Raw genomic sequence first — 26,256 nt, 5'->3', positions numbered from 1 at the left:
TAAAATTAATAAAACAGATAAGCAAAAGTAAATGTAGAAGTGAATAAATAATCAAACAAATGTGCATACAAAGGCGGCACGGTGGTGTAGTGGTTAGCGCTGTCGCCTCACAGCAAGAAGGTCCGGGTTCGAGCCCCGGGGCCGGCGAGGGCCTTTCTGTGTGGAGTTTGCATGTTCTCCCCGTGTCCACGTGGGTTTCCTCCGGGTGCTCCGGTTTCCCCCACAGTCCAAAGACATGCAGGTTAGGTTAACTGGTGACTCTAAATTGAGCGTAGGTGTGAATGTGAGTGTGAATGGTTGTCTGTGTCTATGTGTCAGCCCTGTGATGACCTGGCGACTTGTCCAGGGTGTACCCCGCCTTTCGCCCGTAGTCAGCTGGGATAGGCTCCAGCTTGCCTGCGACCCTGTAGAAGGATAAAGCGGCTAGAGATAATGAGAATGTGCATACAAATAAGTATGTACATACAAACATGTAAGTAAGCAAATAAAATAATAAGCAAGCAGGTATATACATAAACAAATAAATAAAATTAATGAAATAAAACTAATCTACTAAGTAAATACTGTACATACACAAACAAGTATGTAAATCTGTTTGTATGTACAGTATTTACTTATTAGCTTAGTTTTATTTAATTAATTTTATTTATGTATATACCTGCTTTCTTATTTATTTTATTTTACTTACACTTTGTTCATTTTTGTTTGTTTACATTTACATTTTCTTATTTGTTTATTTACAAATGTGTGTTTTTGTCTGTTTACGTATTTACTTGCTTTCTTGTTTTATTTGTTTTTGTTTGTTCAATTGATTATCATTCCTGGATAGATGTACTTATTTGATTATGTTTACCTGTTTAGATTAGATAGATTAGATTAGGTAGAACTTTATTGATCCCTTTGGGAGGGTTCCCTCAGGGAAATTAAAATTCCAGTAGCGTCATTATAGGATGAACAGAGAATAGAATAGAAAAATGAGAGAACTTCTAGATAAATTAAGTCTTTAGAAAACTTCTAGATAAATATTTACATATACAAATATATTAAAAAGATATGAAAAAAGCATGTATTTACGTACCTATTTGAAATTAATTAATTTTGTTTATGTACTGCATTTAGTTATTTGCTTAATTATTTATTTGACTGCTCACGTATGGATTTACTTATTTGTTTATTTAGTTTATGTATTTATTAACTTGCTTGCTTCTTTTTTTTAAAAATGTAGTTATTTTAGGACTGAGGTGAAAGAGTTGAAAGGTCAAGAGGAGGAGATTTCTCATGGAGGAAGGCTGCAGGATGGTCATATGATCTTCCTGATGTGGGCGGGAGCTTGTGTTTGGGTTTATCATACAGGAGGCGGGGCAAGTTCAGGACTACAAAGACAGACAGGTTTGACTAGTCTTGTTTTCTTGCCAGTGCAAGTACACACATACACACATGCTTATGTTCACCTACACACACCTAACAAACACAGACATTGTTTAGCTGTAGTTGTTCACATCTTTTTTTTTTTTCTTATTTACAGCAACTTGAGTGTGACTTTAGAAGACGTTCCTGGATCTGTAACCTGTCCGTGACTCACACAGGTGAGTCTGTATAGGTGTGCATGTGTACTAGGATGAATATGTGAGCATGTGGTTTCTTTTTCTCTGTCCAGTCATGCCTTTAAACAAATACGACTCTCAGGATGAGTTGCATATTAATCTTGATTCAAATGTATACTTGATTGTGCTATATTAATAAACTGTATTGTTCATGTTACAGCATACGAACATGTGCCCATTTGTCAGTGCCATGTCTTTTACTTTGGTATTCACACAGGATCATGTCGAGATGAGGCTCATCCTTCCAGCGAAATCTGACCTGAATTTACTCGCCTTTGCTTCTACTGTAATCACATTTAGGACTAGAATGATCTTGTCTTCTGTTTATTAGAAATGAGGAAGAAGGCCAGAGAGGGGGATGGGGCCTCAACAAGGAAGATTAGTGGAGATAATAACGTTGAAAGATGGTTGAAGGTGTGATGGCACAGTTTACAGATGGTGAGAGTGGGGGAGAGAAGGCTCATTTGCCCTTTGTACTCAGGTGGAGCTTTGGCTTAAATGTTAAGGGAATGGCAAATATGTTGACCATGTGTGAGACTGTAATAACGTGTAGTAGCAGAGAAACAAAGTTAGCATTTATTAACAAACCCACACACACTAAACTCTCAGTTCAGCTGCCAGAGCACTGTAGCTCGGGATCACGTTCCTTCTTTCTGAAACCCACGCTGCATTCTTTCCTGTAATGTAGGTGTAACGGACATGTAGCACTTTGCCCTCTCAAGTACATCAGTTCTGTGGGTTGATTAAAGGAATTTTCCCAGCATTGCACAGGAGATGTTATCATAAAGTGCTGCTATCTGTGTTCACTTTTTGGTTGTGAAGCAAGATCAGTGTTATGCAGTCAGTGAACTGGAAACAAACATGTCTGGCCTTGATTTAGTTCTGTATTCCATGGACATCCACACAAACAAGTGTGTGTGTGTGTGTGTGTGTGTGTGTGTGTGTTCCTTCAAAAATCTAATTGCTTTTAATGTTCACCCTGCTAGGATTACTGATTTACATTCTATACTGTGGTGGCACGGTGGTGTAGTGGTTAGCGCTGTCGCCCCACAGCAAGAAGGTCCTGGGTTCGAGCCCCGTGGCCGGCGAGGGCCTTTCTGTGTGGAGTTTGCATGTTCTCCCCGTGTCCGCGTGGGTTTCCTCCGGGTGCTCCGGTTTCCCCCACAGTCCAAAGACATGCAGGTTAGGTTAACTGGTGACTCTGAATTGACCGTAGGTGTGAGTGTGAGTGTGAATGGTTGTCTGTGTCTATGTGTCAGCCCTGTGATGACCTGGCGACTTGTCCAGGGTGTACCCCGCCTTTCGCCCGTAGTCAGCTGGGATAGGCTCCAGCTTGCCTGCGACCCTGTAGAAGGATAAAGCGGCTAGAGATAATGAGATGAGATGAGATTCTATACTGTTTATGTGAAATGTGCACAACATTTCTTCCTTTTATAACAGAAGTTTCTGTTAAGAAAGTGATTGAGGGCACATTACAAATGAGCTCAGTTTAATTACTGTATTTGATATGCAGATTATTAAGAATGATGTGGCACCTAGAAGCTTTTAACTGCAGAACCTGCATGCTGAGCTGGCGAAATTAATTTAGCTAATTTAATGTTTGTGTTTCTGATGAACAAGGGTGGGAAAGAAACTACTGATGGTAGTGGAAATTTGGCTGCTGATAAATACATCAAAAGACAACGAACTGACCTGATCCTTAAACCCGATTAATGTCTACCTGTGATAAACATGAGCTTCTAATGTTTAACCAGCCAGCTAGCTGTCTGAGCGAGTAAGAGAACATGGTGGTGGTGTGTTTTTGTGTGTGATCCTAGATCCTGACCTTTTTTTTCTTGAGGGTAATGATGTTGATGTGTTCCTGTGCCTTTTGTTCCCCGTACTTTATTGGGCTGATGTAGAAAAATAATTTTTCTACGCAGGTTCTAGTTAATGGTTAAAAATGATGTTTTCAGGGCTGTTGCTCTGCAGAGTTTTGATGTGTTAAAATAATAATTTCCAAGCCTGTGACTACCGTATAACCTGTTTCAGTTTCTATCTTGATTTACCTCATGTACATTTTCAGGAATGTTACACGTGGTTTATTACAAAGCTCTTAAGCTTTGTAACATTCGGCAGTTAGGGTGGTGACTCAATGGTTAAGGATCTAGGTTATCAGGGGTTCAAGATCCAACATTACGTTACAGGCATTTAGCAGACGCTCTTATCCAGAGCGACGTACACTTTACCCAGAGCAGCCTGGGGAGCAGTTGGTGGTTAGGTGCCTTGCTCAAGGGCACTTCAGCCATTCCTGCTGGTCCAGGGACTCAAACCAGCAACCTTTTGGTCCCAAAGCTGCTTCTCTAACTTGTTAGACCATGGCTTCCCCAGCACTGTCAAGTTGTCATGGTTTTACCCTTAAGCAAGGCCCGTAACCCTCTCTGCTCCTGAGGCACTGTATCATGCCTCACCCTGTACAAATGTGTGACAAGGGCTTCTTGGGCAATTCTTCAGCAGAGAGGCCAAAATTATGAAATTATTAAGATTGCCTTAACTTCTCAGCTCAGTCATATTGCTAAAGTATGGAATCCAAGGCAAAAATATATCTCATCTCATTATCTCTAGCTGCTTTATCCTGTTCTACAGGGTCGCAGGCAAGCTGGAGCCTATCCCAGCTGACTACAGGCGAAAGGCGGGGTACACCCTGGACAAGTCGCCAGGTCATCACAGGGCTGACACATAGACACAGACAACCATTCACACTCACATTCACACCTACGGTCAATTTAGAGTCACCAGTTAACCTAACCTGCATGTCTTTGGACTGTGGGGGAAACCGGAGCACCCGGAGGAAACCCACGCGGACACGGGGAGAACATGCAAACTCCACACAGAAAGGCCCTCGCCGGCCACGGGGCTCGAACCCGGACCTTCTTGCTGTGAGGCGACAGCGCTAACCACTACACCACCGTGCCGCCGCAAAAATATATTGAAAACCATATTTAAAAATAATAATCACTGCAGTTATAGCAATGTCGCGTCAGAGAAATCTTAGTTTGAATTTTAAGAAATGAAAGTTCAGGGGGGTTTTCTGACGTAATTCTGTTACTGACTTTTCTTTCCTCGTAAAGTTTTTTTTTTTGTGTGTGTTCAGAGTTAAACATGGCCATTTTTCTATGCTTTTTTTTTTTTTTTTTAAGGGTCAAAAGATACCCCATACAGTGTGAAATTTTTATTTACAGGAGAACTGAAGGTACATTTTTTTTAATCAAAATTCTATTTCTCATTAAATATAAGTGCATTTTTGATCGCTATTTTGTCACTGCTATAGCAAGTTATGAGTGTTTGAAATATGCTATGGAATATATCAGTCCATATGTCAAAGCAATGGCCATAAACGAGATTCATTGAGACCTGTGCGAGACATCGTAGGATGGAAGTAAAACATACAGTGGAAATCAAAGTGACCGACATCTGCCAACGTTGTCAAAAGACACGCGCGCCCTCTTTCGAATGCTGATGTAATCAAGCCGGAAGTTTTGTTTGTTTTGATAGCAATCAGGAAAGTTTGAAAAAAGTAGGCAGTAATCGTCATTTAAACTCGTTTTTGTGCAATATTTCGTTTGGAAAACAGTTTTCAAAATGGCGGCACTGACACTTGGCTGACACTTCACGTTTCGAAGTCTCGCACAAGTCTCGTGAAGATCGTGCAGATAAGTGACGCCTGCCGTGGACCAAACGAACTAAATTCAACATGGCTAAAAACCGAATAGGCCGATAAGTATAATATTTAATTGTGATTAGTTGCCAATACGAGTCACGATATAAGGTTACTAAAACCGAAAACGTAATTGAATAACACGCTAATTAAGAAATAAAGCAAGTTTAAAAATGACTTCAGTTCTCCTTTAATACCATTATTTTGAGCACTGCAGTTAAAAAAAGTTACCACATTTTGCTGTGAATGTAATTGCGTTACCGAAGAACGACCCTCTGCGTCTATTCCCTTATTCTATGCAGTTGATGGAAATGACAAGCATATTCTTATCCATAATATGAATCATTCATTCATCAGTCAGTCCAAGTAAAGACCAGCCAGTTTTCAACTGTCCAGTTTGGATGAGCCTGTGCCTGTTGTAGCCCTTAAGGTTCTATGTGTTATGCATTTCTGGTCAGCATGGTTGTAAAGAGTGGTTATTTGACTTGCTGTAGCTTTTTCCTGTTATCTCGAAACAGTCTGACCATTCTCCTCTGACCTCTCCCATAAACAAGTTATTTCTTCCTGCAGAACTGCTGTTCACTAGGTTCCCAGAGTTCAGCAGTTTCTTAAAAATAATAATAAAAAATCTAACTAGTATACTGTATATTCTTCCATTTTGTGAAGTGGATTTTCATGAGTGCAGAGAGCACCCCCGTCATGTTATCTTAAACAAACCCTGTTGCAGTTTCAGTGTATCAAGACCAAGTTTTAACCATGATTCATACCAGTTGTAGGAAGTTGCCAATGAAAGAGAAGCTTTTGCAAGTTCGTTTCAAGTGTTGATTGTCAGCAAAGTTATTCTTTGGTGGTCTGCTTGAATTTGTGTGGTGTGAAACCAAATTGGACCAAATATAAAATGGTGTAAATAAGTTGGATTAGAAGTGGTATAAACCCTTGTCTCATACCTCCCTTTTTTATTCTTTTTTTTTGAATGATTGTTTGTTTTTGTTTGTGCAGATACAGACAGACCTGCATTACCCCGTCACTTTTTTGCCTGCATTTATGCAAACCAGTGACCGTACAAAAGGGGAGCCATTTGCTGAAAAAACTACGGGTATGTCTGTGGACGATCTTGGGCTGTCTCCGCGGCGTTTAGTGAGACTGCCTGAAACTGCAGACTCCTCCTCCCTGGGGCATCGCAAGCCAAGTGCTGTGGAGCGCCTGGAGGCTGACAAGGCAAAGTATGTTAAGAGCCAGCAAGTGGCACTCAACAAGCAGCTGCCAATCATCCGACAGCCCTTAATGCCATCCAGCAACAGCAGGCAGCTTCGGCCTGGTGCTCCACAACCAATGCGCAGAGTGGCTGCTCGCCCCACATCCAAACCCGAGGCGGCACCACTTAACTTGGAACACCTGAATAGCCTGATTAATGGATTCCGTGATACACTTGCACCCTCCAATAGTTTGCAAAGGGAAAAGCCTGGAAAAAGTCAAGGTTCTGCAGGAGGCAGTGCATCTCAACTTTCCTCCCAGACTTTGAGTGCAGACGAAGAGCATTTTGTCAATTCTGGTTCATCTCCAACACCCCAAAAGAAAGCATTAGATGGCCTTGCGACTAACAGGTCTTCTAGTACGGTAACAGTACGGCGAGTTGATGTGAGGCCTCAGTTAATGATGTCGCCGATGAGGAAGCCATGCCGAGCACAGCTACCTAGGCAGCGCGTCCACTCGGAGCTTTTGCAGCTGCTCAGGCCGTACACTCAGACTTCCCCTCCACCAAAGCCTTTTCAGCCGATCAAAAGCCGACATGACATAATGAACTTTTCCAATCCTGTGAAATCCCCTGTAAGCCCAGTGAAGCCTGAATTGTTCTCTGCTGAACCCCTAACTCCTGCCTTACCTTCCCCTGATGAATCTCCAGAAGAACCAAGTGAACAAGTGTCTCCTACTTCAGCCCAAGACTCCCTCCCACCTCCATCCCCTGCTGTCACCAACAAGTCCTCTGTTAGCTCCAGGAAACGACGGTCGCTAACGCGTTCCAAATCAGATGTGAGTGACCGTTTCTCCCGTGTTGGTGCCGATGTTGAGCGTTTCTTTAACTACTGTGGCCTTGAACCATCGGACTTTGGAGACCTGACGCCTGGTTCGGACATTGCATCCATCTCGCACCTGCGTAGTGCTAGTGCCCCCCCATCAGAGTGCACAGCTGAAGGAGATGAAGAGGAGGAGGAACCAGTCAAAAATGAGAGGCCCAGCTATGGCATTTCAGTCATAGAAAAAAATGCACGGGTGATCAAGTGGCTGTATGGAATGCGCCAAGCCAAGGACAGCACAAAAGTGGCTAACATTTAGCTTGACCAAGTTGACCTAAGGTTGTACATGTGGAGTAAAAGGTTGGGTATGTAGTTCATAATTCAGAAAATTTTAGGCAATATTTAGTGAAGTTCTTTTCACGTTCCATTATCTCCTGTCTCTGATGTCTGTAAACTAGCTAAAAAGCAAATAATATGGACCACAAACATCCAACCAATCAGAACAAGGAGGTGTGTCTGCTTCCTTGTCAGTCATGTTGCCTGTCATTGTTCCATGGATGTAGCTTTGGAGGAAAAACTGTTGGCAGGGTCTGTATTTGTTAGGGTTTTAAGTATCAAAACAGCTAGCTGCTGCTAATTTTTGCTAAAACTACTGACTGCACCTTTAATATCAGGTGCCTTGTAGTTTCTGTTACAGGTTTCTATTATGTTATCACAGTCTATATAGAGCACTAAGAAAAAGGCTCGAGAGCTATCAAGATACATGCCATGTCTGCTGCTGTAGAAGTAATTGGGTATTCAACATTTTGATTAACTAGAGATTGATTTATACAAAGTGTGGCTATCAAATAATGAGACGAATGCTGTAATTCAATTTAAATGAAGAAAACATGCATTTCAACTCCTTTTCCCATTCAACATATTACCCTTATGCAACTACACACCACTATATTCTGGTCTTCATCTGATCAAAGCAGTGCAGTAGGTCTTCTGTTAGTTGTCTCAGAAGCTGCGTCGTTTTTCAGGGGGTTAGGCGCCTTGCTCAAGGGCACTTCAGCCCAAGACCGCTCCATGTTAAGCTAACCTTTGGACTGTGTGTGTGGGGGGATGGACACCCGGAGGAAACCCACGCAGACACGGAAAGAACGTGCAAGCTCCACACAGAAAGGCCCCCCGTCAGCCACTGGGCTTGAACCCAGAACCTTCTTGCTGTGAGGTGACAGTGCTAACCACTACACCACCGTTTTGTAGCAGTGCAGACTTGATTTTAGGGAAAAGTCGCTGGTACCAGATCAGGTGAATAGGCAGGGTAGTCAAGTGCTGCAATGAGTTTCTCCATCTAAAGTTGCTTCACTGAGAGTGCCAGATATGCTGGCATGTTGTTTCTTCAGTTTTACCAAGCATTTCAAATCGATGCTTTGCTCAATTTTTGTTGAACTGACCATTTCTACAATGCATCAGAAAAACGCGTCGTCAAACAATGTATACGGGGGTGTCGTGGCTCAGGTGGCTAAGGCGCCATACCATAAATTCGGGGACCCGGGTTTGATTCCGACCCGAGGTCATTTCCCGATCCCTCCCCGTCTCTCTCTCTCCCACTCATTTCCTGTCCTGTCTTTACACTGTCCTGTCCAATAAAGGTGAAAAAAGCCCAAAAATAATAATAATAAAAAACAATGTATACTCTCTCTTTTAAGGGGTTGTTTATGCTTGCCTATTGGTAAAGGTCTACCATGTGGTTTGCACTAGTCTTGTTATTTAATAGTCACACCTCGTACATGTCTGTGTATGAGGTTTTTTTTTTTTTTTGGTGTATTAGTCCCTTCAATATGAGAAATAATGATCCTGTAATGTATAACCACCCAAAAGTGTGTGTGTGTGTGTGTGTGTGTATGTCGTTTGCATTCAAGTGTTAAGTGTGCATGGTTCAGCTCAGTAATATTTGCCCCCTCATCAGATCTTTCTAACACATTTTCTTCTCTGTACTGAGTACAGAGATGCACAGATTATCCATGTTGACTGATGGATTGTCGTCATGCATAAAATAAATAAAATTAAACTAATATTGATTGGAATGCCTATGCTAATTAATTATTGTTGCTCAGTTGATTGCTTTTAAAACACATTGAAAGTTTTCTTCACCAACTGGCTTAAAAATAACACCGATTAGAATTCAGCAGCGGTCATGTTTCTTGTTCCTGTGATTACAGACAGGAAACGCAGAGTAGATTGGGTGCATTCTACACTTTTAGAAAGATCTAATGCTAGCTTTTGTTCAGTGCGTCCATTGAACAGCAGAGGAATACGCCCAGGCCTTTGTTTTCCGTTCTTTCTCTGAATCACCTGTCAGTATTGTTCTTAACTCATCCTTACCATTCTAGCCGTATGTATAAGAGAGAAGCACGAGATAATTAAACACCTAGAAGAAACTATGCAACTTGTATGTTCCACTGAGAATCTGATCAAGATGGAATTATTATTATTATTATTTTTTTTTGGCATTTGTAATCCTAGCCCTATGGCAGGTCATGGTATTTGTTGGGCAGAGTTTCAGGGATTAGCAGATGTGAACAGGTAAGTAAGATCTTAAATTTCACTCGTCCAAAGAGCTTAACTACAGAAAAACACGCATGATCATGGCTCGAGTTGGAAAGTGTGAATACAGCTAGAACTTTCCGAAAGAAGTTTTATAGGACGCAAGATTCATAGAATAAATGCGGCACTATCATGGCCCTGGCTGAATCGTTACAGGATAAACTACAGTCATGGAAAGAAGCGATTTCTTCCTGCACCGTGGCTGAACCAGATGAGAAAAGCAGAAAGGACGAGTCTTATGTAAGTGCTTCATGTTCTCTGCTTGTTTGGGTTTTTTTTTTCCTTCCTCCTAGAGTTGAGTTGTACCTGCCATTTTAAGAGGTTTCTCACAATGGCAAAGGAATAAAGCATTAGTATTTCAATCAAAGGTAGAGACTGGTAAGCCAGTTTAATTTGTTGTACTGTAGTAGATTAAGTTATGAAAATTTGCAAAGCATCTGAAATAACCCTTATTAGTTTATTCTGGAATCAAAATCCAATTAAAATATCTTTATATTGAAGATAAAAGATGAGACAATATGGACTAAAATTTTTAATTTGTGTGTGTATATACAGGGTGTTTTTCAAAAAATTTGATATTTCACAATCTAATAACTTTGCCAGTTCTCGATCAGTTGACCTCAAATTTTAACAGCATGCGTGGAAACAGGTCAAAATTTTATGTTTAAGGTTTTCTGTTTTTATCATTTTAGGTATAGAAATGCCGTTCACTGGGAAAGAAAAGGCGTTTTGTGTGTTCGAGTATGCTCGAACAAGACTGTGCAGCATGCATTTATAGAGAATTCTCTAAAAATGCACCAACTGCACTGCAGATTTGGACATGGCACAAAAAGCTGTCTGTGTCTCAGGTGGCACACGTATTGAAAACTTGTGAAATCGTTCATGGAATCCACATACCTTTTTGAATTTCTCAGTCAAATTTTGAGGAATAAATCTTATATTGCTCAAAATTAAGCCTGTTCAGTTTCATTTGCCTAGACTATGTAGTTTCTGGGATATTTATATCTCAAATAATATAATTTTTTGAAACACCCTGTATAATGTTTTCATGGGTTTCCAACAGTTTTTCAGTTTCCTCCTGCTGTCTGAAACCATGTAAGTAGCTGTATTAGCTACACCTAAATTGCCTTTTGGTGTAGAATTGTGTGCCCATGGTGTCCTGAGGTGGACTGGCGTCCCATCCAGAGTGTATTCTCCCGTCTTGCACCCAGTGTTACTTGGATTAGCCTCGGATCCTCTGCAACTCTGAGGTTAAAGCAGCTACTAAAGATTAATGAGTGAAACATACTGTGTGTATATATAGATAGCAATTGCCTTGATTGGAGAAATACAGAATTTCATAGTAACAGAATGTGTAATCTGTATTAACCATTTTCATTATAACCATTATCCTGTCCTATGCGTCTCATTTAAAACAGAAAGAAAAAGAAAGAAAGCACAACTTTATTCATCACACACTTGTGAAATTTCCTCTCTGCATTTAACCCATCTGAAGCAGTGAACACACACATGCACAATGAGCACACACACATACCCAGAGCAGTGGGCAGCCATGCTAACAGCGCCCGGGGAGCAGTTGGGAGTTAGGTGCCTCGCTCAAGGGCACCTCAGCCCAAGGCCGTCCCATATTAACCTAACCACATGTCTTTGGACTGTGGGGGAAACCGGAGCACCTGGAGGAAACCCATGCAGACACGGGGAGAACATGCAAACTCCACACAGAAAGGCCCTTGCCGGCTGCTGGGCTTGAACCCAGAACCTTCTTGCTGTGAGGCGATCGTGCTAACCACTACACCACCGTGCCGCCCAATTACAGTACCACAGCTCACCACTGTTTGTGTTAATATGCATGAATGTTTGAGCAAATGTGCTACTTTGGACTAATGTTACCTCTTACCAGAATTTAACCAGTGAGGGTTTTTATTTAAATTTTTTTTTAAAGATACACCAATCTGTCATAACATTAAAACCACTGACAGGTGAAGTGATTTAACATTGATTTATATAATTACAGTGGCACCTGTCAAGGGGTGGCATATATTAGGCAGCAAGAGAATGGTCAGTGGTGGGTTTCCCAAAAGCCTCTTAACACTAAGAGCATCTTAACTAGGAGAGAGAGTGTTCATTGTGCTGCTCGCTCTACCGTTTAACGATCTTTGTGCTACGATGCTTTTGGGAAACTCAGCACAGTTTTTGAAGTTTGTGTTGGAAGCAGGAAAAATGGGCAAGAGTAAGGATCTGAGTGACTTTAACAAGGGCCAAATTGTGATGGCTAGACAACTGGGTCAGAGCATCTCCCATAGCATAAATCACACTAGTCTGAAACCAGACTGCTCATACTTGTGCAAAGTGGCATGATAATTGTATCTAAACCATTGTATTTTACAAAAATTTTCAAATTAAATCTACATTTTGTACATCCCCTATTCCAAAAAAGTTGGGACAAAGTACAAATTTTAAATAAAAATGGAATGCAATGATGTGGAAGTTTCAAAATTCCATATTTTATTCAGAATAGAACATACAGTGGTGCTTGAAAGTTTGTGAACCCTTTAGAATTCTCTATATTTCTGCATAAATATGACCTAAAACATCATCAGATTTTCACACAAGTCCTAAAAGTAGATAAAGAGAACCCAGTTAAACAAATGAGACAAAAATATTATACTTGGTCATTTATTTATTGAGGAAAATGATCCAATATTACATATCTGTGAGTGGCAAAAGTATGTGAACCTCTAGGATTAGCAGTTAATTTGAAGGTGAAATTAGAGTCAGGTGTTTTCAATCAATGGGATGACAATCAGGTATGAGTGGGCACCCTGTTTTATTTAAAGAACAGGGATCTATCAAAGTCTGATCTTCACAACACGTTTGTTGAAGTGCATCATGGCACGAACAAAGGAGATTTCTGAGGACCTCATAAAAAGCGTTGTTGATGCTCATCAGGCTGGAAAAGGTTACAAAACCATCTCTAAAGAGTTTGGACTCCACCAATCCACAGTCAGACAGATTGTGTACAAATGGAGGAAATTCAAGACCATTGTTACCCTCCCCAGGAGTGGTCGACCAACAAAGATCACTCCAAGAGCAAGGCGTGTAATAGTCGGCCAGGTCACAAAGGACCTCAGGGTAACTTCTAAGCAATTGAAGGCCTCTCTCACATTGGCTAATGTTAATGTTCATGAGTCCACCATCAGGAGAACACTGAACAACAATGGTATGCATGGCAGGGTTGCAAGGAGAAAGCCACAGCTCTCCAAAAAGAACATTGCTGCTCATCTGCAGTTTGCTAAAGATCATGTGGACAAGCCAGAAGGCTATTGGAAAAATGTTTTGTGGACGGATGAGACCAAAATAGAACTTTTTGGTTTAAATGAGAAGTGTTATGTTTGGAGAAAGGAAAACACTGCATTCCAGCATAAGAACCTTATCCCATCTGTGAAACATGGTGGTAGTAGTATCATGGTTTGGACCTGTTTTGCTGCATCTGGGCCAGGATGGCTTGCCATCATTGATGGAACAATGAATTCTGAATTAAACCACTGAATTCTAAAGGAAAATGTCAGGACATTTGTCCATGAACTGAATCTCAAGAGAAGGTGGGTCATGCAGCAAGACAACGACCCTAAGCACACAAGTCGTTCTACCAAAGAATGGTTAAAGAAGAATAAAGTTAATGTTTTGGAATGGCCAAGTCAAAGTCTGGACCTTAATCCAATGGAAATGTTGTGGAAGGACCTGAAGCGAGCAGTTCATGTGAGGAAACCCACCAACATCCCAGAGTTGAAGCTGTCCTGTATGGAGGAATGAGCTAAAATTCCTCCAAGCGGTGTGCAGGACTGATCAACAGTTACCGCAAACGTTTAGTTGCAGTTATTGCTGCACAAGGGGGTCACACCAGATACTGAAAGCAAAGGTTCACATACTTTTGCCACTCACGGATATGTAATATTGGATCATTTTCCTCAATAAATAAATGACCAAGTATAATATTTTTGTCTCATTTGTTTAACTGGGTTCTCTTTATCTACTTTTAGGACTTGTGTGAAAATCTGATGTTTTAGGCCATATCTATGCAGAAATATAGAAAATTCTGAAGAGTTCACAAACTTTCAAGCACCACTGTAGATGACGTATCAAATGTTTAAACTGAGAAAATGTATCATTTAAAGAGAAAAATTAGGTGATTTTAAATTTCATGACAACAACGCATCTCAAAAAAGTTGGGACAAGGCCATGTTTACCACTGTGAGACATCCCCTTTTCTCTTTACAACAGTCTGTAAATGTCTGGGGACTGAGGAGACAAGCTGCTCAAGTTTAGGGATAGGGATAGGAATGTTAACCCATTCTTGTCTAATGTAGGATTCTAGTTGCTCAACTGTCTTAGGTCTTTTTTGTCGTATCTTCCGTTTTATGATGCGCCAAATGTTTTCTATGGGTGAAAGATCTGGACTGCAGGCTGGCCAGTTCAGTACCCAGACCCTTCTTCTACGCAGTCTTGATGCTGTAATTGATGCAGTATGTGGTTTGGCATTGTCATGTTGGAAAATGCAAGGTCTTCCCTGCAAGACACGTCGTCTGGATGGGAGCATATGTTGCTCTAGAACCTGGATATACCTTTTCAGCATTGATGGTGTCTTTCCAGATGTGTAAGCTGCCCATGCCACATGCACTAATGCAACCCCATACCATCAGAGATGCAGGCTTCTGAACTGAGCGCTGATAACAACTTGGGTCGTCCTTCTCCTCTTTAGTCCGAATGACACGGCGTCCCTGATTTCCATAAAGAACTTCAAATTTTGATTCGTCTGACCACAGAACAGTTTTCCACTTTGCCACAGTCCATTTTAAATGAGCCTTGGCCCAGAGAAGATGTCTGCGCTTCTGGATCATGTTTAGATACGGCTTCTTCTTTGAACTATAGAGTTTTAGCTGGCAACGGCGGATGGCACGGTGAATTGTGTTCACAGATAATGTTCTCTGGAAATGTTCCTGAGCCCATTTTGTGATTTCCAATACAGAAGCATGCCTGTATGTGATGCAGCGCCGTCTAAGGGCCCGAAGATCACGGGCACCCAGTATGGTTTTCCGGCCTTGACCCTTATGCACAGATTCTTCCAGATTCTCTGAATCTTTTGATGATATTATGCACTGTAGATGATGATATGTTCAAACTCTTTGCAATTTTACACTGTCGAACTCCTTTCTGATATTGCTCCACTATTTGTCGGCGCAGAATTAGGGGGATTGGTGATCCTCTTCCCATCTTTACTTCTGAGAGCCGCTGCCACTCCAAGATGCTCTTTTTATACCCAGTCATGTTAATGACCTATTGCCAATTGACCCAATGAGTTGCAATTTGGTCCTCCAGCTGTTCCTTTTTTGTACCTTTAACTTTTCCAGCCTCTTATTGCCCCTGTCCCAACTTTTTTGAGATGTGTTGCTGTCATGAAATTTCAAATGAGCCAATATTTGGCATGAAATTTCAAAATGTCTGACTTTCGACATTTGATATGTTGTCTATGTTCTATTGTGAATACAATATCAGTTTTTGAGATTTGTAAATTATTGCATTCCGTTTTTATTTACAAGTTGTACTTTGTCCCAACTTTTTTGGAATTGGGGTTGTATTCTTGAGTTTGTCATTTTTCACCATTCTTTTCATGCTTCCTTATATTTCATGCTTACTTATTTCAAATATGTTTTATTAATTATGCAAAATTGTTTTTGAAACTTTGTGCACACCAGAGTTCCAGTCTAGTTTAATGTCTTTGTTGTAATAGTATTCAGTTTCAAACACTGAAAACGGCTCATATACGTATCAATGCAAATCAGTTTCATGACTTTCAGTGCATCAGAGAATCTGCTTTGAACTTCATGTTTACCAGTAAGATGATTCGCCATGTAACACTGCGATGGAAATTTACTTCGGGTTTTGTTTAATAGTAAATATTTGGAGAAGCACTTGGCATTTAGTTGTTTGACACACTATAGTTTTTCCAGGCATATTTGCAATACAGATATCTTTCTGTGATAAACTGTCACACCCTGAAGGTTTCTGAATGTGCGATAATTCATCATTTACTCTTTCCTTTTTGTCTTTTAGAATCGTGCAGGAATCCCTCTAGCTACAAAGCTGTGCTATGCTGTTGGAGGAGTTCCATATCAGGCAACTAATATTGCTCTGGGCATCTCCTTCCAGATATTTTTGCTGGATGTAGTGCAAGTAAGAGGAGTAACCTCACAAACATTGACCCTTCTCAGCGTTCTTTTATGCTCAAAACACAAAGCCATTCTACGTGCGCTTAAAGTTTCCTCTGTCATTACACAGCTACATTCTGAGCTTCTGTTGGCAAAAAATATTTTTCAGATCAATGCTTCCCGAAATGGCTGAAATGGTTTTGCATTTATTATTTATGAACAGCTGCTAAAAGCATTCATTCTACATGATGAAGTCAAACACTGGTGTGGATGGATGTCAGAATCTGAGTCCATTTATACAAGCTATAATACTACTACTGCTACTACCACATGTACTGCCTCCTTTTGATACTGATATTCAAATTCTTTTTGAATGCCTTGTTGGATGACAGAAGTCATAGGGGAATACCCAGGCAGGAAGTCTACACTAACTCCATCGCCTAATGGTTAGAGAAGCAGCTTTAGGACCAAAAGGTCACTGGGTCCATTCCCTGGACCTGTAAGAATGGCTGAAGTGCCCTTGAGCAAGGCATATAACCCCCAAATGCTCCCCAGGCTGCTCTGGGTATGATGTACGTCGCTCTGGATAAGAGTGTCTGCTAAATGCCAGTAATGTAATGTAACTCAAATAACTACTCTTTACAACTGTGATGAGCAGAAAAGCATCTCCGGATGAACAAATCAAACCTTGTAGCATATATGAAGCATTTGGTATTGCTTTGCAACTACCTCTATGCATTATCACTACTTATTTGAGTATTTAAAAAAAGTTTTGGATTTGTGAAGCCTGATGTAATTTTGTCTAACAAATACATTTCTGAGAAAATTGAATGAGTTTCGGGATATTTTGACAGAACATATTGGTTTACGTAAGCAGGCAAGAACGTATATAATTAGTATAACTAAACTTATTATATCTTGCAGTTCTATTGAAATTTAAGTTTTATATCTTGCACATTTTTTTTCCCCCAGGAAAATCTATACTGGAGTCACGCACTCCATTCCAGATTCACTTTTCCAAACCTCCCCAAGTCTCAGAGGTGCAATATCATATCTATCTATCTTGGTTAGCCTCACTGCTTACTCAGACCTGACTCTCAAATATTTGAGGTCTTGAGTGTCTGTGCAATTCTTTATCCTGCACATTTATTGCAGTGTGTGTGGATAGATTTGTAGAAATACACATACACAAGCAAAAGGACAAATACTCTTCTAAATATAGACCTTTAGTTGAAAAAAATCTTAAATACTTTCCAGTATAAAAGTACAAACATTTAAGACTTCAAGTAAGTATCAAAGTGAAAATCCTCAAAACACACATTGATTTTGATTACTGATTATAGGAATATGGGCAAACATTAGCTAAATCTAGCTGGAACATTTTAACCTTTTGCTAGCATGACAACTGACTATAATAATAATATGCCCCTTTTAATGTGTGAATAATGCTAATAGCTAGCTGTTATGATACAAACTGTATCTAAAGGGGTGTTCACACGGCACATACTTGCATCGATGCTGCACCGATGTATTTTGTTGCGATATATCTTATACCGGTGTAAATTTTGTGGAGCGTTCACACGTCACAAACCTGCTTACTAGAGAGAAGCGTGTTAGCACCGGTGCAGCCCCACTTGCGTTCACACGGCAGTTTTTGCGACCGTGCTATACGATAGTAATAATGCGGAAATGAAATATGCACATGCGTGAAAATGTACTTCCTTTTCCCGCCTTGTTTGTGATTGATATATCGAAAAACCATGGTTTATACTTCTCCAGACAAACTTTCTACGTTGTGGTCTATCAGACACCGTAAAGGAAAGGAAAGGTTGCGCAAGTACAAGAGAGCACGAAAACAACGCATTCTACAATTCATTCGGCAACAAATCGATGACTTCGTGTCGTTCATGGCCATGTGGACGGTTGTCATGGCATCACCAAGCGCTGGGAAAACAACGTGGATGAACAGGGTGTAGCGTTCAGACGTCCCATTTTATACTGGTGCTGCCCCACAAACTAGCATTTACTCCGGAGTAAATTTCTTAAACCACCTCCCGAGCAGGGTTAGATTTGCACCGGTTTAAGCAGCTTTCAGGGGCTACACCGGTATAACTTTGTACCGTGTGAACGCTCTACCGGGGCAGCCCCGGTGCTACACCGGAGTAAAAGTTGCCGTGTGAACACCCCTTAATACAAAATGGCTCTTACAACTAAGATTTTTGTAGTCATAGATTTTGCTTGAATATTTTTTAGGATTCCTAAGCACGAAGTGTACAAGCAGCTAATCGCACTTTAAACATGACTACAACAAGGAATCGTTCCACCACCAGTTATTGTCATTAGCGTTTACATAGGAATTTTAATCAGCTGCTTGAAGCCATCTTTCATACATGATTTGAAATTTATATAAATGTTGCATCACACTTAGGATGGGCGGGCCCAGGCTAGGCATGTACAGTATATGACATATGTATGACGTAAACGCGTACCCGACGTGAGCAGATCCGAGCAGAGTTTCGCGTATTGGGTAGTTTAGACGGATATGCAACGGGGGCTGTTTTTAACTTATCCACTCTGGAAGGCATTTTCAATTTTTTCCGTTTTTCAGCCTTGGAAACGCCGTCCCCGTGTAGACGAAAGGCACTTCCGATAAAATATTTAGTCGTTTTTACCCAACAGCGTCCTCGTGTTAAACGTCACTGCATATTGGACTGGAAAAATGCAGACAGAATTAAATGATCAGAATCTTGACCTTGAATATACACCTTGCGTCTTACCATGGCTCTTAGCCCTGATTTCAGAAATGGGGTAAGATTTGAAGAATGAAACACAAGCTGTATTTATTTATTTATTTATTTATTTATTTATTTATTAAGTTGGTAATGGGGCGGCACGGTGGTGTAGTGGTTAGTGCTGTCGCCTCACAGCAAGAAGGTCCGGGTTCGAGCCCTGTGGTCGGCGAGGGCCTTTCTGTGCGGAGTTTGCATGTTCTCCCCGTGTCCGCGTGGGTTTCCTCCAGGTGCTCCGGTTTCCCCCACAGTCCAAAGACATGCAGGTTAGGTTAACTGGTGACTCTAAATTGACTGTAGGTGTGAATGTGAGTGTGAATGGTTGTCTGTGTCTATGTGTCAGCCCTGTGATGACCTGGCGACTTGTCCAGGGTGTACCCCGCCTTTCGCCCGTAGTCAGCTGGAATAGGCTCCAGCTTGCCTGCAACCCTGTAGAACAGGATAAAGCGGCTAGAGATGAGATGAGAAGTTGGTAATGGACAAACATGCAGGACTTCAGGGATAATGTTCACTGTTTATTCTTCATGCTCTTTGTCTGTGCCTTCTGTAGATGGAGGCATTCTTCGTCTCCCTGATCTTGTTCATCACTCGGGTGTGGGATGCAGTAACTGACCCTCTCGTTGGGTACCTGGTGAGCAGGAGTGGGCGGACTCCAATAGGCAAACTCCTTCCTTGGTGAGTGAGGAAGTAGGAAAAAGTTAGTTTATGTATTGGTAATATCTGGGCTGTTTTCATATTATAACAGCCTCTTGTGTTTCTCAGGTCAGTTTTATCCATGCCACTGGGCATTTTGTCTTACGTCTTCCTCTGGTTCATCCCACACGCTGCAGACAGCTCCTCAGTTGCTGTGCCCTGGTACTTCTTCATCAGCTGCCTCTTCCAGACTCTAATGAGCGTATGATCTTCTCAACATCACCTTATTATCAGTTTAATCCTTAGAATGAAAGTGGTAAAGGTGACTGGCCTTTGTAAATATTTTATTCCCTGCTACATTCCCTCCATCTTTTCTTTTACCCTTGCTCCTGACAACAAAAGGATCCCCAATCATGTAAACAGGTTTTGTGTGTCCATTTCTCCAAATATAAGATATACTAGTATATTATGGTATTGTGATAAAATTAAAAGAAATTAGGGCGGCACGGTGGTGTAGTGGTTAGCGCTGTCGCCTCACAGCAAGAAGGTCCGGGTTCGAGCCCCGTGGCCGGCGAGGGCCTTTCTGTGCGGAGTTTGCATGTTCTCCCTGTGTCCGCGTGGGTTTCCTCCGGGTGCTCCGGTTTCCCCCACAGTCCAAAGACATGCAGGTTAGGTTAACTGGTGACTCTAAATTGACCGTAGATGTGAGTGTGAATGGGTGTCTGTGTCAGCCCTGTGATGACCTGGCGACTTGTCCAGGGTGTACCCCGCCTTTCGCCCGTAGTCAGCTGGGATAGGCTCCAGCTTGCCTGTGACCCTGTAGAACAGGATAAAGCGGCTAGAGATAATAAGATGAGATGAGATTAAAAGAAATTACCTTTTGGATCATGGGACATGATGCATGAGGATTACAATTCTCATCTCATCATCTCTAGCCGCTTTATCCTTCTACAGGGTCGCAGGCAAGCTGGAGCCTATCCCAGCTGACTACGGGCGAAAGGTGGGGTACACCCTGGACAAGTCGCCAGGTCATCACAGGGCTGACACATAGACACAGACAACCATTCACACTCACATTCACACCTACGGTCAATTTAGAGTCACCAGTTAACCTAACCTGCATGTCTTTGGACTGTGGGGGAAACCGGAGCACCCGGAGGAAACCCACGCGGACACGGGGAGAACATGCAAACTCCGCACAGAAAGGCCCTCGCCGGCCACGGGGCTCGAACCCAGGACCTTCTTGCTGTGAGGCGACAGCGCTAACCACTACACCACCGTGCCGCCCTAGGATTACAATTATTAATTAAATTTGAGTGTTACAAAGAGCTTACACTGGAGACTCCTTCCAGAAGAATCTTCAGTTTGTTTTCAGTATTGAAACAGTTTTTAGATAGTTTGCAATTTTTTTTTTTTGAAGGAGTCTCCAGTGTCTCTGCTCTATAACAGTCCAAGGTAAAGCTTTTAAGTTTTCAAAGACTTCTGGTTGGAGGGCTTTAAGGTTTCATGGTTGCCTTATAAGTTGAAGGCAATTTAAAAAAAATACAAGAGGAAAAGCTAAAGAGACTGTGCTGGGTGAAATTGGTTGACCATATCACACCAATCCATCATTGATTTATTTCCCCTGTAACAGTATGTTTTGATCTGGTTTTATTCCTTTTCTGCAATCTCAACTCTTTTATTTCTAGCATCCTGACCACTGATTGTTCTTGTAATCAAATCCCATTGTCTCCACAGTGCTATCATGTCCCGTATATGTCACTTAATATGTTTCTGGGAGGACGTGAGAGAGACAGAGATTCAGCCACGGCATACAGTGAGAGCGTTTCCTACATCATGTGGTACTGTTCTGGGTTCCAGGTTGGGATAAGATAACTGATAACAGATGGAATGAAATGATTAACAGAGGAATGATTTTTCCATAGTTTATCAGCTTGCATCCTTCTCTCTCTCTCTCTCTCTCTCTCTTAGGAATGAGTGCGGAGGTGTTGTCAATGCTGCTGGCTGCTGTGATGCAGGGGCAGGTGTTGAGAGTGTACAACACAGAAAGAGAAAACTCTTGCATGGATACGGATGATGACGACAAGCTCACATACAGCACCCCGTCTCCCTCCATTACTTCTCTACAGAACACTGTATGTTCAGTAGTTATGCCATCACACCATAGAGCATACAATAAGCAACATATTCATGGTCATTCACATAACTAGACTACTGTAATGTCACACATCACATAGTGCAGTTGCACCTGAGGCATTTATCAGAGCCCATCTGTTGCTATGTAAAATTTGCCACTGTACAGTAGACTAACCAGATACTATATAATTTGGGTGGTAGTTTTATTTTCACAGCATTTCCCCTTGTCCATTATGGTACTAAAAGGTACCATTATGGATCAACACCTTGTGTCGCTCACGTTGCTTTACTCTTTTCATTAGTGCCAGTGTCTGTCTGTCTTTAGTTTCCTGCTGGTTGATGTGGTTTCTCTCATACCAACATGCGAGATCTATGCATGCTTCATAGCTAACTATAGAATGTAAAAAGTACTGTAGGTCCTTGTCTTTTTAGCATACAAATCAAACATACCTGCTGCAAATAAAAATTGCAGGGAGATTATTCATGTTTCTTAGTGGGCTTGGGGTATTTGGGGAGAAGCGTATGACCATTCCTCACTCCCACTGGTAGTTTCCCTACATTTCTTTGCTTGTTTTAATGCAGAGTGTAACAAAAAAAAAAAGTTAAATCAAGAACCCAGAAGGGTTCTTCCGGTTCTTCTCTGAGAAAATCCTTAAAACTTTCATGGAAGAACCCAAAGGTTTTCCTTCTCAGACAGGATTCCATGTAGAGCCACACTACTCAGGAACTAACCTTCAACTCGTCAAAGAATCCTCGAAGATCCATTTTTGTCAGACCACATCCCATCCTTCAGCAATTTGTCACATGTACGTTTTTCTCTGCTTATAGGTCCATTTAATGATGTGGAACTTCCCCTAAACAATTTAGCTCCTCATGCATCCTAAGTTATTGCAGATATAAACAGTTGTTCCCTCAACAGTCTCCATTTATTTCCCTCTTACGAAAACAAAATAAAAAAAAAAACGCAGCTTGTTTTACAGAGATATACAAAAACTGAAAAGCCATTCATCGTTAGTTTTTGTTGTCTTTTGAAAACTTGGTTATGGTTTTATCTCTGGCTGTTGATGCTGAAACTGGAGACTCCTTCCAAAAATGGTAAACATCACATCTCCTCACAATAAGATTCGCTATATTAACAATTGCACATGCTTTTAAATATGTTTAACATGTGCTATTAGAGTGTGTGTGTATACAGAAAATAAATCAACACCTTCCTGCCAATCAGGATTGAGTGTTCAAAAATGCTATGGTATATGAGACTAGAACTCATCTTTTTCATAGTTTTTATATATATATTTATATATATATATATATTTATATATATATATATATGGCGGCACGGTGGTGTAGTGGTTAGCGCTGTCGCCTCACAGCAAGAAGGTCCTGGGTTCGAGCCCCGGGGCCGGCAAGGGCCTTTCTGTGTGGAGTTTGCATGTTCTCCCCGTGTCCGCGTGGGTTTCCTCTGGGTGCTCCGGTTTCCCCCACAGTCCAAAGACATGCAGGTTAGGTTAACTGGTGACTCTAAATTGACCGTAGGTGTGAGTGTGAATGGTTGTCTGTGTCTATGTATCAGCCCTGTGATGACCTGGCGACTTGTCCAGGGTGTACCCCGCCTTTCGCCCGTAGTCAGCTGGGATAGGCTCCAGCTTGCCTGCGACCCTGTAGAACAGGATAAAGCGGCTTGAAATAATGAGATGAGATATATACACTTTTTTTTTCTTGTAGTGATATTTTTGGTTGTAAACACACACGCACACCCCCACCTAGCAAAGCTAATGTGCCAACGTGTCTATCACTTCTGTGCTATAAATCAATCGCCACCCAAGTAATATTTCTTCAGTGGTGTTCACATTCCACACATGGACAAAATGTGCATAGTAATAGATGGACTACCGAGTAATTGTAGGCATAAAAATGTCTATATGTAGTCTATTTGGCTACCTAATAAACCAACAACTCTGTGTATAATAAGTGAGTGTGTGTATTCCTCGGCAGCGAGCAGCATTCATGACTTCAGCTCTGATCCTGGGTGCCCTTTTCTTCCTCTGCTGTATGGTGCTTTTTCTGGGAGTAAGAGAACAAAGTGGTGAGTGTGCTATTCGTAGCATTGAGGTATTTCATGCTACTCACTGACGTCTTGCAGGTAATTCTTTCCTGTAGTCATGTAAACCAACCAAACCAGCTCCTTAAACTTCCTGCAGTGAGTGCTGTTTCGGTTTAGATTAAAGGTGGATGCTTGTTTTGCCTGTGGAAACTCTGCTCCTTCAGGGACTGCAGGAGTTCAGATGGAGAGGCACTCGTCATACCTTGCTGATCTGAAGAAACTGATTGGTCACGTCTCGTATCAGCGCCTGGTGCTTGGCTTCCTGTTCACCTCTCTTGCTTTCCAGGTCAGGGTATCTGCACAAGCAGATCAGAGTAGTAGTGTAGCAGTTCATAAAATCTTGCAATAGTTTTACTGATGTTTGTGTCAGTGTTGTAGTCAAGTCACTAAACCTAGAGTCCCCAGTGGTCAAGTCAAAGTCATTAAAGAAAATTTCAAGTTGAGTCCGAGAACAAGACTCCAGTTGTACCATTTGACAGTGGCTGTTGCTGCCTTTATGTGAAACTGTCTCTGCTACTGCATTGGACTAATGTTATTGCTTGACTACCCTGTTTTAGTTAATGGGCTACAGATAAAAAAGCTTGGTCATTGCTCAGCAAGCCCTGCTCACTATCAACAGGGCAAATAACATGAGAGAGGATTAACACTAGCTACAGTGGTGCTTGAAAGTTTGTGAACCCTTTAGAATTTTCTATATTTCTGCTTAAATATGACCTAAAACATCAGATTTTCACACAAGTCCTAAAAGTAGATAAAGAGAACCCAGTTAAACAAACAAGACAAAAATATTATACTTGGTCATTTATTTAGTGAGGAAAATGATCCAATATTACATATCTGTGAGTGGCAAAAGTATGTGAGCCTTTGCTTTCAGTATCTGGTGCGACCCCCTTGTGCAGCAATAACTGCAACTAAACGTTTCCGGTAACTGTTGATCGGTCCTGCACACCGGCTTGGAGGAATTTTAGTCCATTCCTCCGTACAAAACAGCTTCAACTCTGCGATGTTGGTGGGTTTCCTCACATGAACTGCTCGCTTCAGGTCCTTCCACAACATTTCGATTGGATTAAGGTCAGGACTTTGACTTGGCCATTTCAAAACCTTAACTTTTATTCTTCTTTAACCATTCTTTGGTGGAACAACTTGTGTGCTTAGGGTCGTTGTCTTGCTGCATGACCCACCTTCTCTTGAGATTCAGTTCATGGACAGATGTCCTGACATTTTCCTTTAGGATTTGCTGGTATAATTCAGAATTCATTGTTCCATCAATGATGGCAAGCCGTCCTGGCCCAGATGCAGCAAAACAGGCCCAAACCATGATACGACCACCACCATGTTTCACAGATGGGATAAGGTTCTTATGCTGGAATGCAGTGTTTTCCTTTCTCCAAACATAACGCTTCTCATTTAAACCAAAAAGTTCTATTTTGGTCTCCTCTGTCCATGAAACATTTTTCCAATAGCCTTCTGGCTTGTCCACGTGATCTTTAGCAAACTGCAGACAAGCAGCAATGTTCTTTTTGGAGAGCAGTGGCTTTCTCCTTGCAACCCTGCCACGCACACCATTTGTTGTTCAGTGTTCTCCTGATGGTGGACTCATGAACATTAGCCAGTGTGAGAGAAGCCTTCAGTTGCTTGGAAGTTACCCTGGGGTCCTTTGTGACCTCGCTGACTATTACACGCCTTGCTCTTGGAGTGATCTTTGTTGGTCGACCACTCCTGGGGAGGATAACAATGGTCTTGAATTTCCTCCATTTGTACACAATCTGCCTGACTGTGGATTGGTGGAGTCCAAACTCTTTAGAGATGGTTTTGTAACCTTTTCCAGCCTGATAAGCATCAACAACGCGTTTTCTGAGGTTTTCAAATCTCCTTTGTTTGTGCCATGATACACTTCCACAAACGTGTTGTGAAGATCAGACTTTGATAGATCCCTGTTCTTTAAATAAAACAGGGTGCCCACTCACACCTGATTGTCATCCTATTGATTGAAAACACCTGACTCTAATTTCACCTTCAAATTAACTGCTAATCCTAGAGGTTCACATACTTTTGCCACTCACAGATGTGTAATATTGGATCATTTTCCTCAATAAATAAATGACCAAGTATAATATTTTTGTCTCATTTGTTTAACTGGGTTCTCTTTATCTACTTTTAGGACTTGTGTGAAAATCTGATGATGCTTTAGGTCATACTTGTGCAGAAATATAGAAAATTCTAAAGGGTTCACAAACTTTCAAGCACCACTGTACTTCAAGGCAAGCAAATAGGTTCACACACCTTGAGCCGAGTGGTAGTTTGTATTCGTCTTGATGAAATATCATGCTAATCATATAAAGGGTTCACAAACTTTCAAGCACCACTGTAGTTCATTGCTCAGCAAGCAAGCCCTGCTATCAACAGAGCAATGAACAAAGCATGTCACTTCCTTCTCTGGGTGGAGTCTTGCCAAATGACAATTGAAGTTCGAGGTT

General features: G+C 41.4%; 2 protein-coding genes across 10 annotated transcripts in view; both read left to right on the top strand.

The window, feature by feature from the left end:
• The first annotated feature begins 1,394 nt into the window (after positions 1-1,394).
• fam110a (family with sequence similarity 110 member A) lies at positions 1,395-9,385 on the top strand. The gene is made up of 2 exons (XM_060931423.1): positions 1,395-1,586; positions 6,301-9,385. The coding sequence occupies exon 2, from the start codon at positions 6,346-6,348 to the stop codon at positions 7,633-7,635; it is 1,290 nt and encodes a 429-aa protein (XP_060787406.1). The 5' UTR covers positions 1,395-1,586; positions 6,301-6,345; the 3' UTR covers positions 7,636-9,385.
• Positions 9,386-9,459: 74 nt separating this feature from the next.
• The window catches only part of mfsd2al2 (major facilitator superfamily domain containing 2a-like 2), a 35,329-nt gene continuing 18,532 nt past the window's right edge, over positions 9,460-26,256 (top strand). For 3 of the 9 annotated variants that reach the window (XR_009655491.1, XM_060931418.1, XM_060931415.1), the window contains exons 1-8: positions 9,460-10,151; positions 16,023-16,142; positions 19,457-19,581; positions 19,669-19,801; positions 21,277-21,355; positions 21,511-21,674; positions 23,671-23,761; positions 23,944-24,065. Coding sequence is in view for 8 of the 9 variants with exons in the window: in XM_060931418.1 (XP_060787401.1) it covers positions 10,044-10,151; positions 16,023-16,142; positions 19,457-19,581; positions 19,669-19,801; positions 21,277-21,355; positions 21,511-21,674; positions 23,671-23,761; positions 23,944-24,065 (942 nt within the window). In the remaining variant the exon portion in view is untranslated. Of the gene's footprint in view, positions 10,152-16,022; positions 16,143-19,456; positions 19,582-19,668; positions 19,802-19,831; positions 19,862-21,276; positions 21,356-21,510; positions 21,675-23,670; positions 23,762-23,943; positions 24,066-26,256 lie in introns of those variants that run through there. The other 6 variants (XM_060931416.1, XM_060931414.1, XM_060931413.1 and 3 more) reach the window with 4 other exon arrangements.

This window comes from Neoarius graeffei, chromosome 10 (genome assembly GCF_027579695.1).
Source record: "Neoarius graeffei isolate fNeoGra1 chromosome 10, fNeoGra1.pri, whole genome shotgun sequence".
In the NCBI taxonomy this organism is placed as follows: domain Eukaryota; kingdom Metazoa; phylum Chordata; class Actinopteri; order Siluriformes; family Ariidae; genus Neoarius; species Neoarius graeffei.
The sequence above is the reverse complement of the archived record's forward strand: the minus strand, read 5'-3'. Positions and strand labels throughout refer to the sequence as shown.

Excerpts from the sequence above, each read along its gene's own strand:
- fam110a (XM_060931423.1), top strand. The coding sequence starts at position 6,346 with ATGCAAACCAGTGACCGTACAAAAGGGGAGCCATTTGCTGAAAAAACT.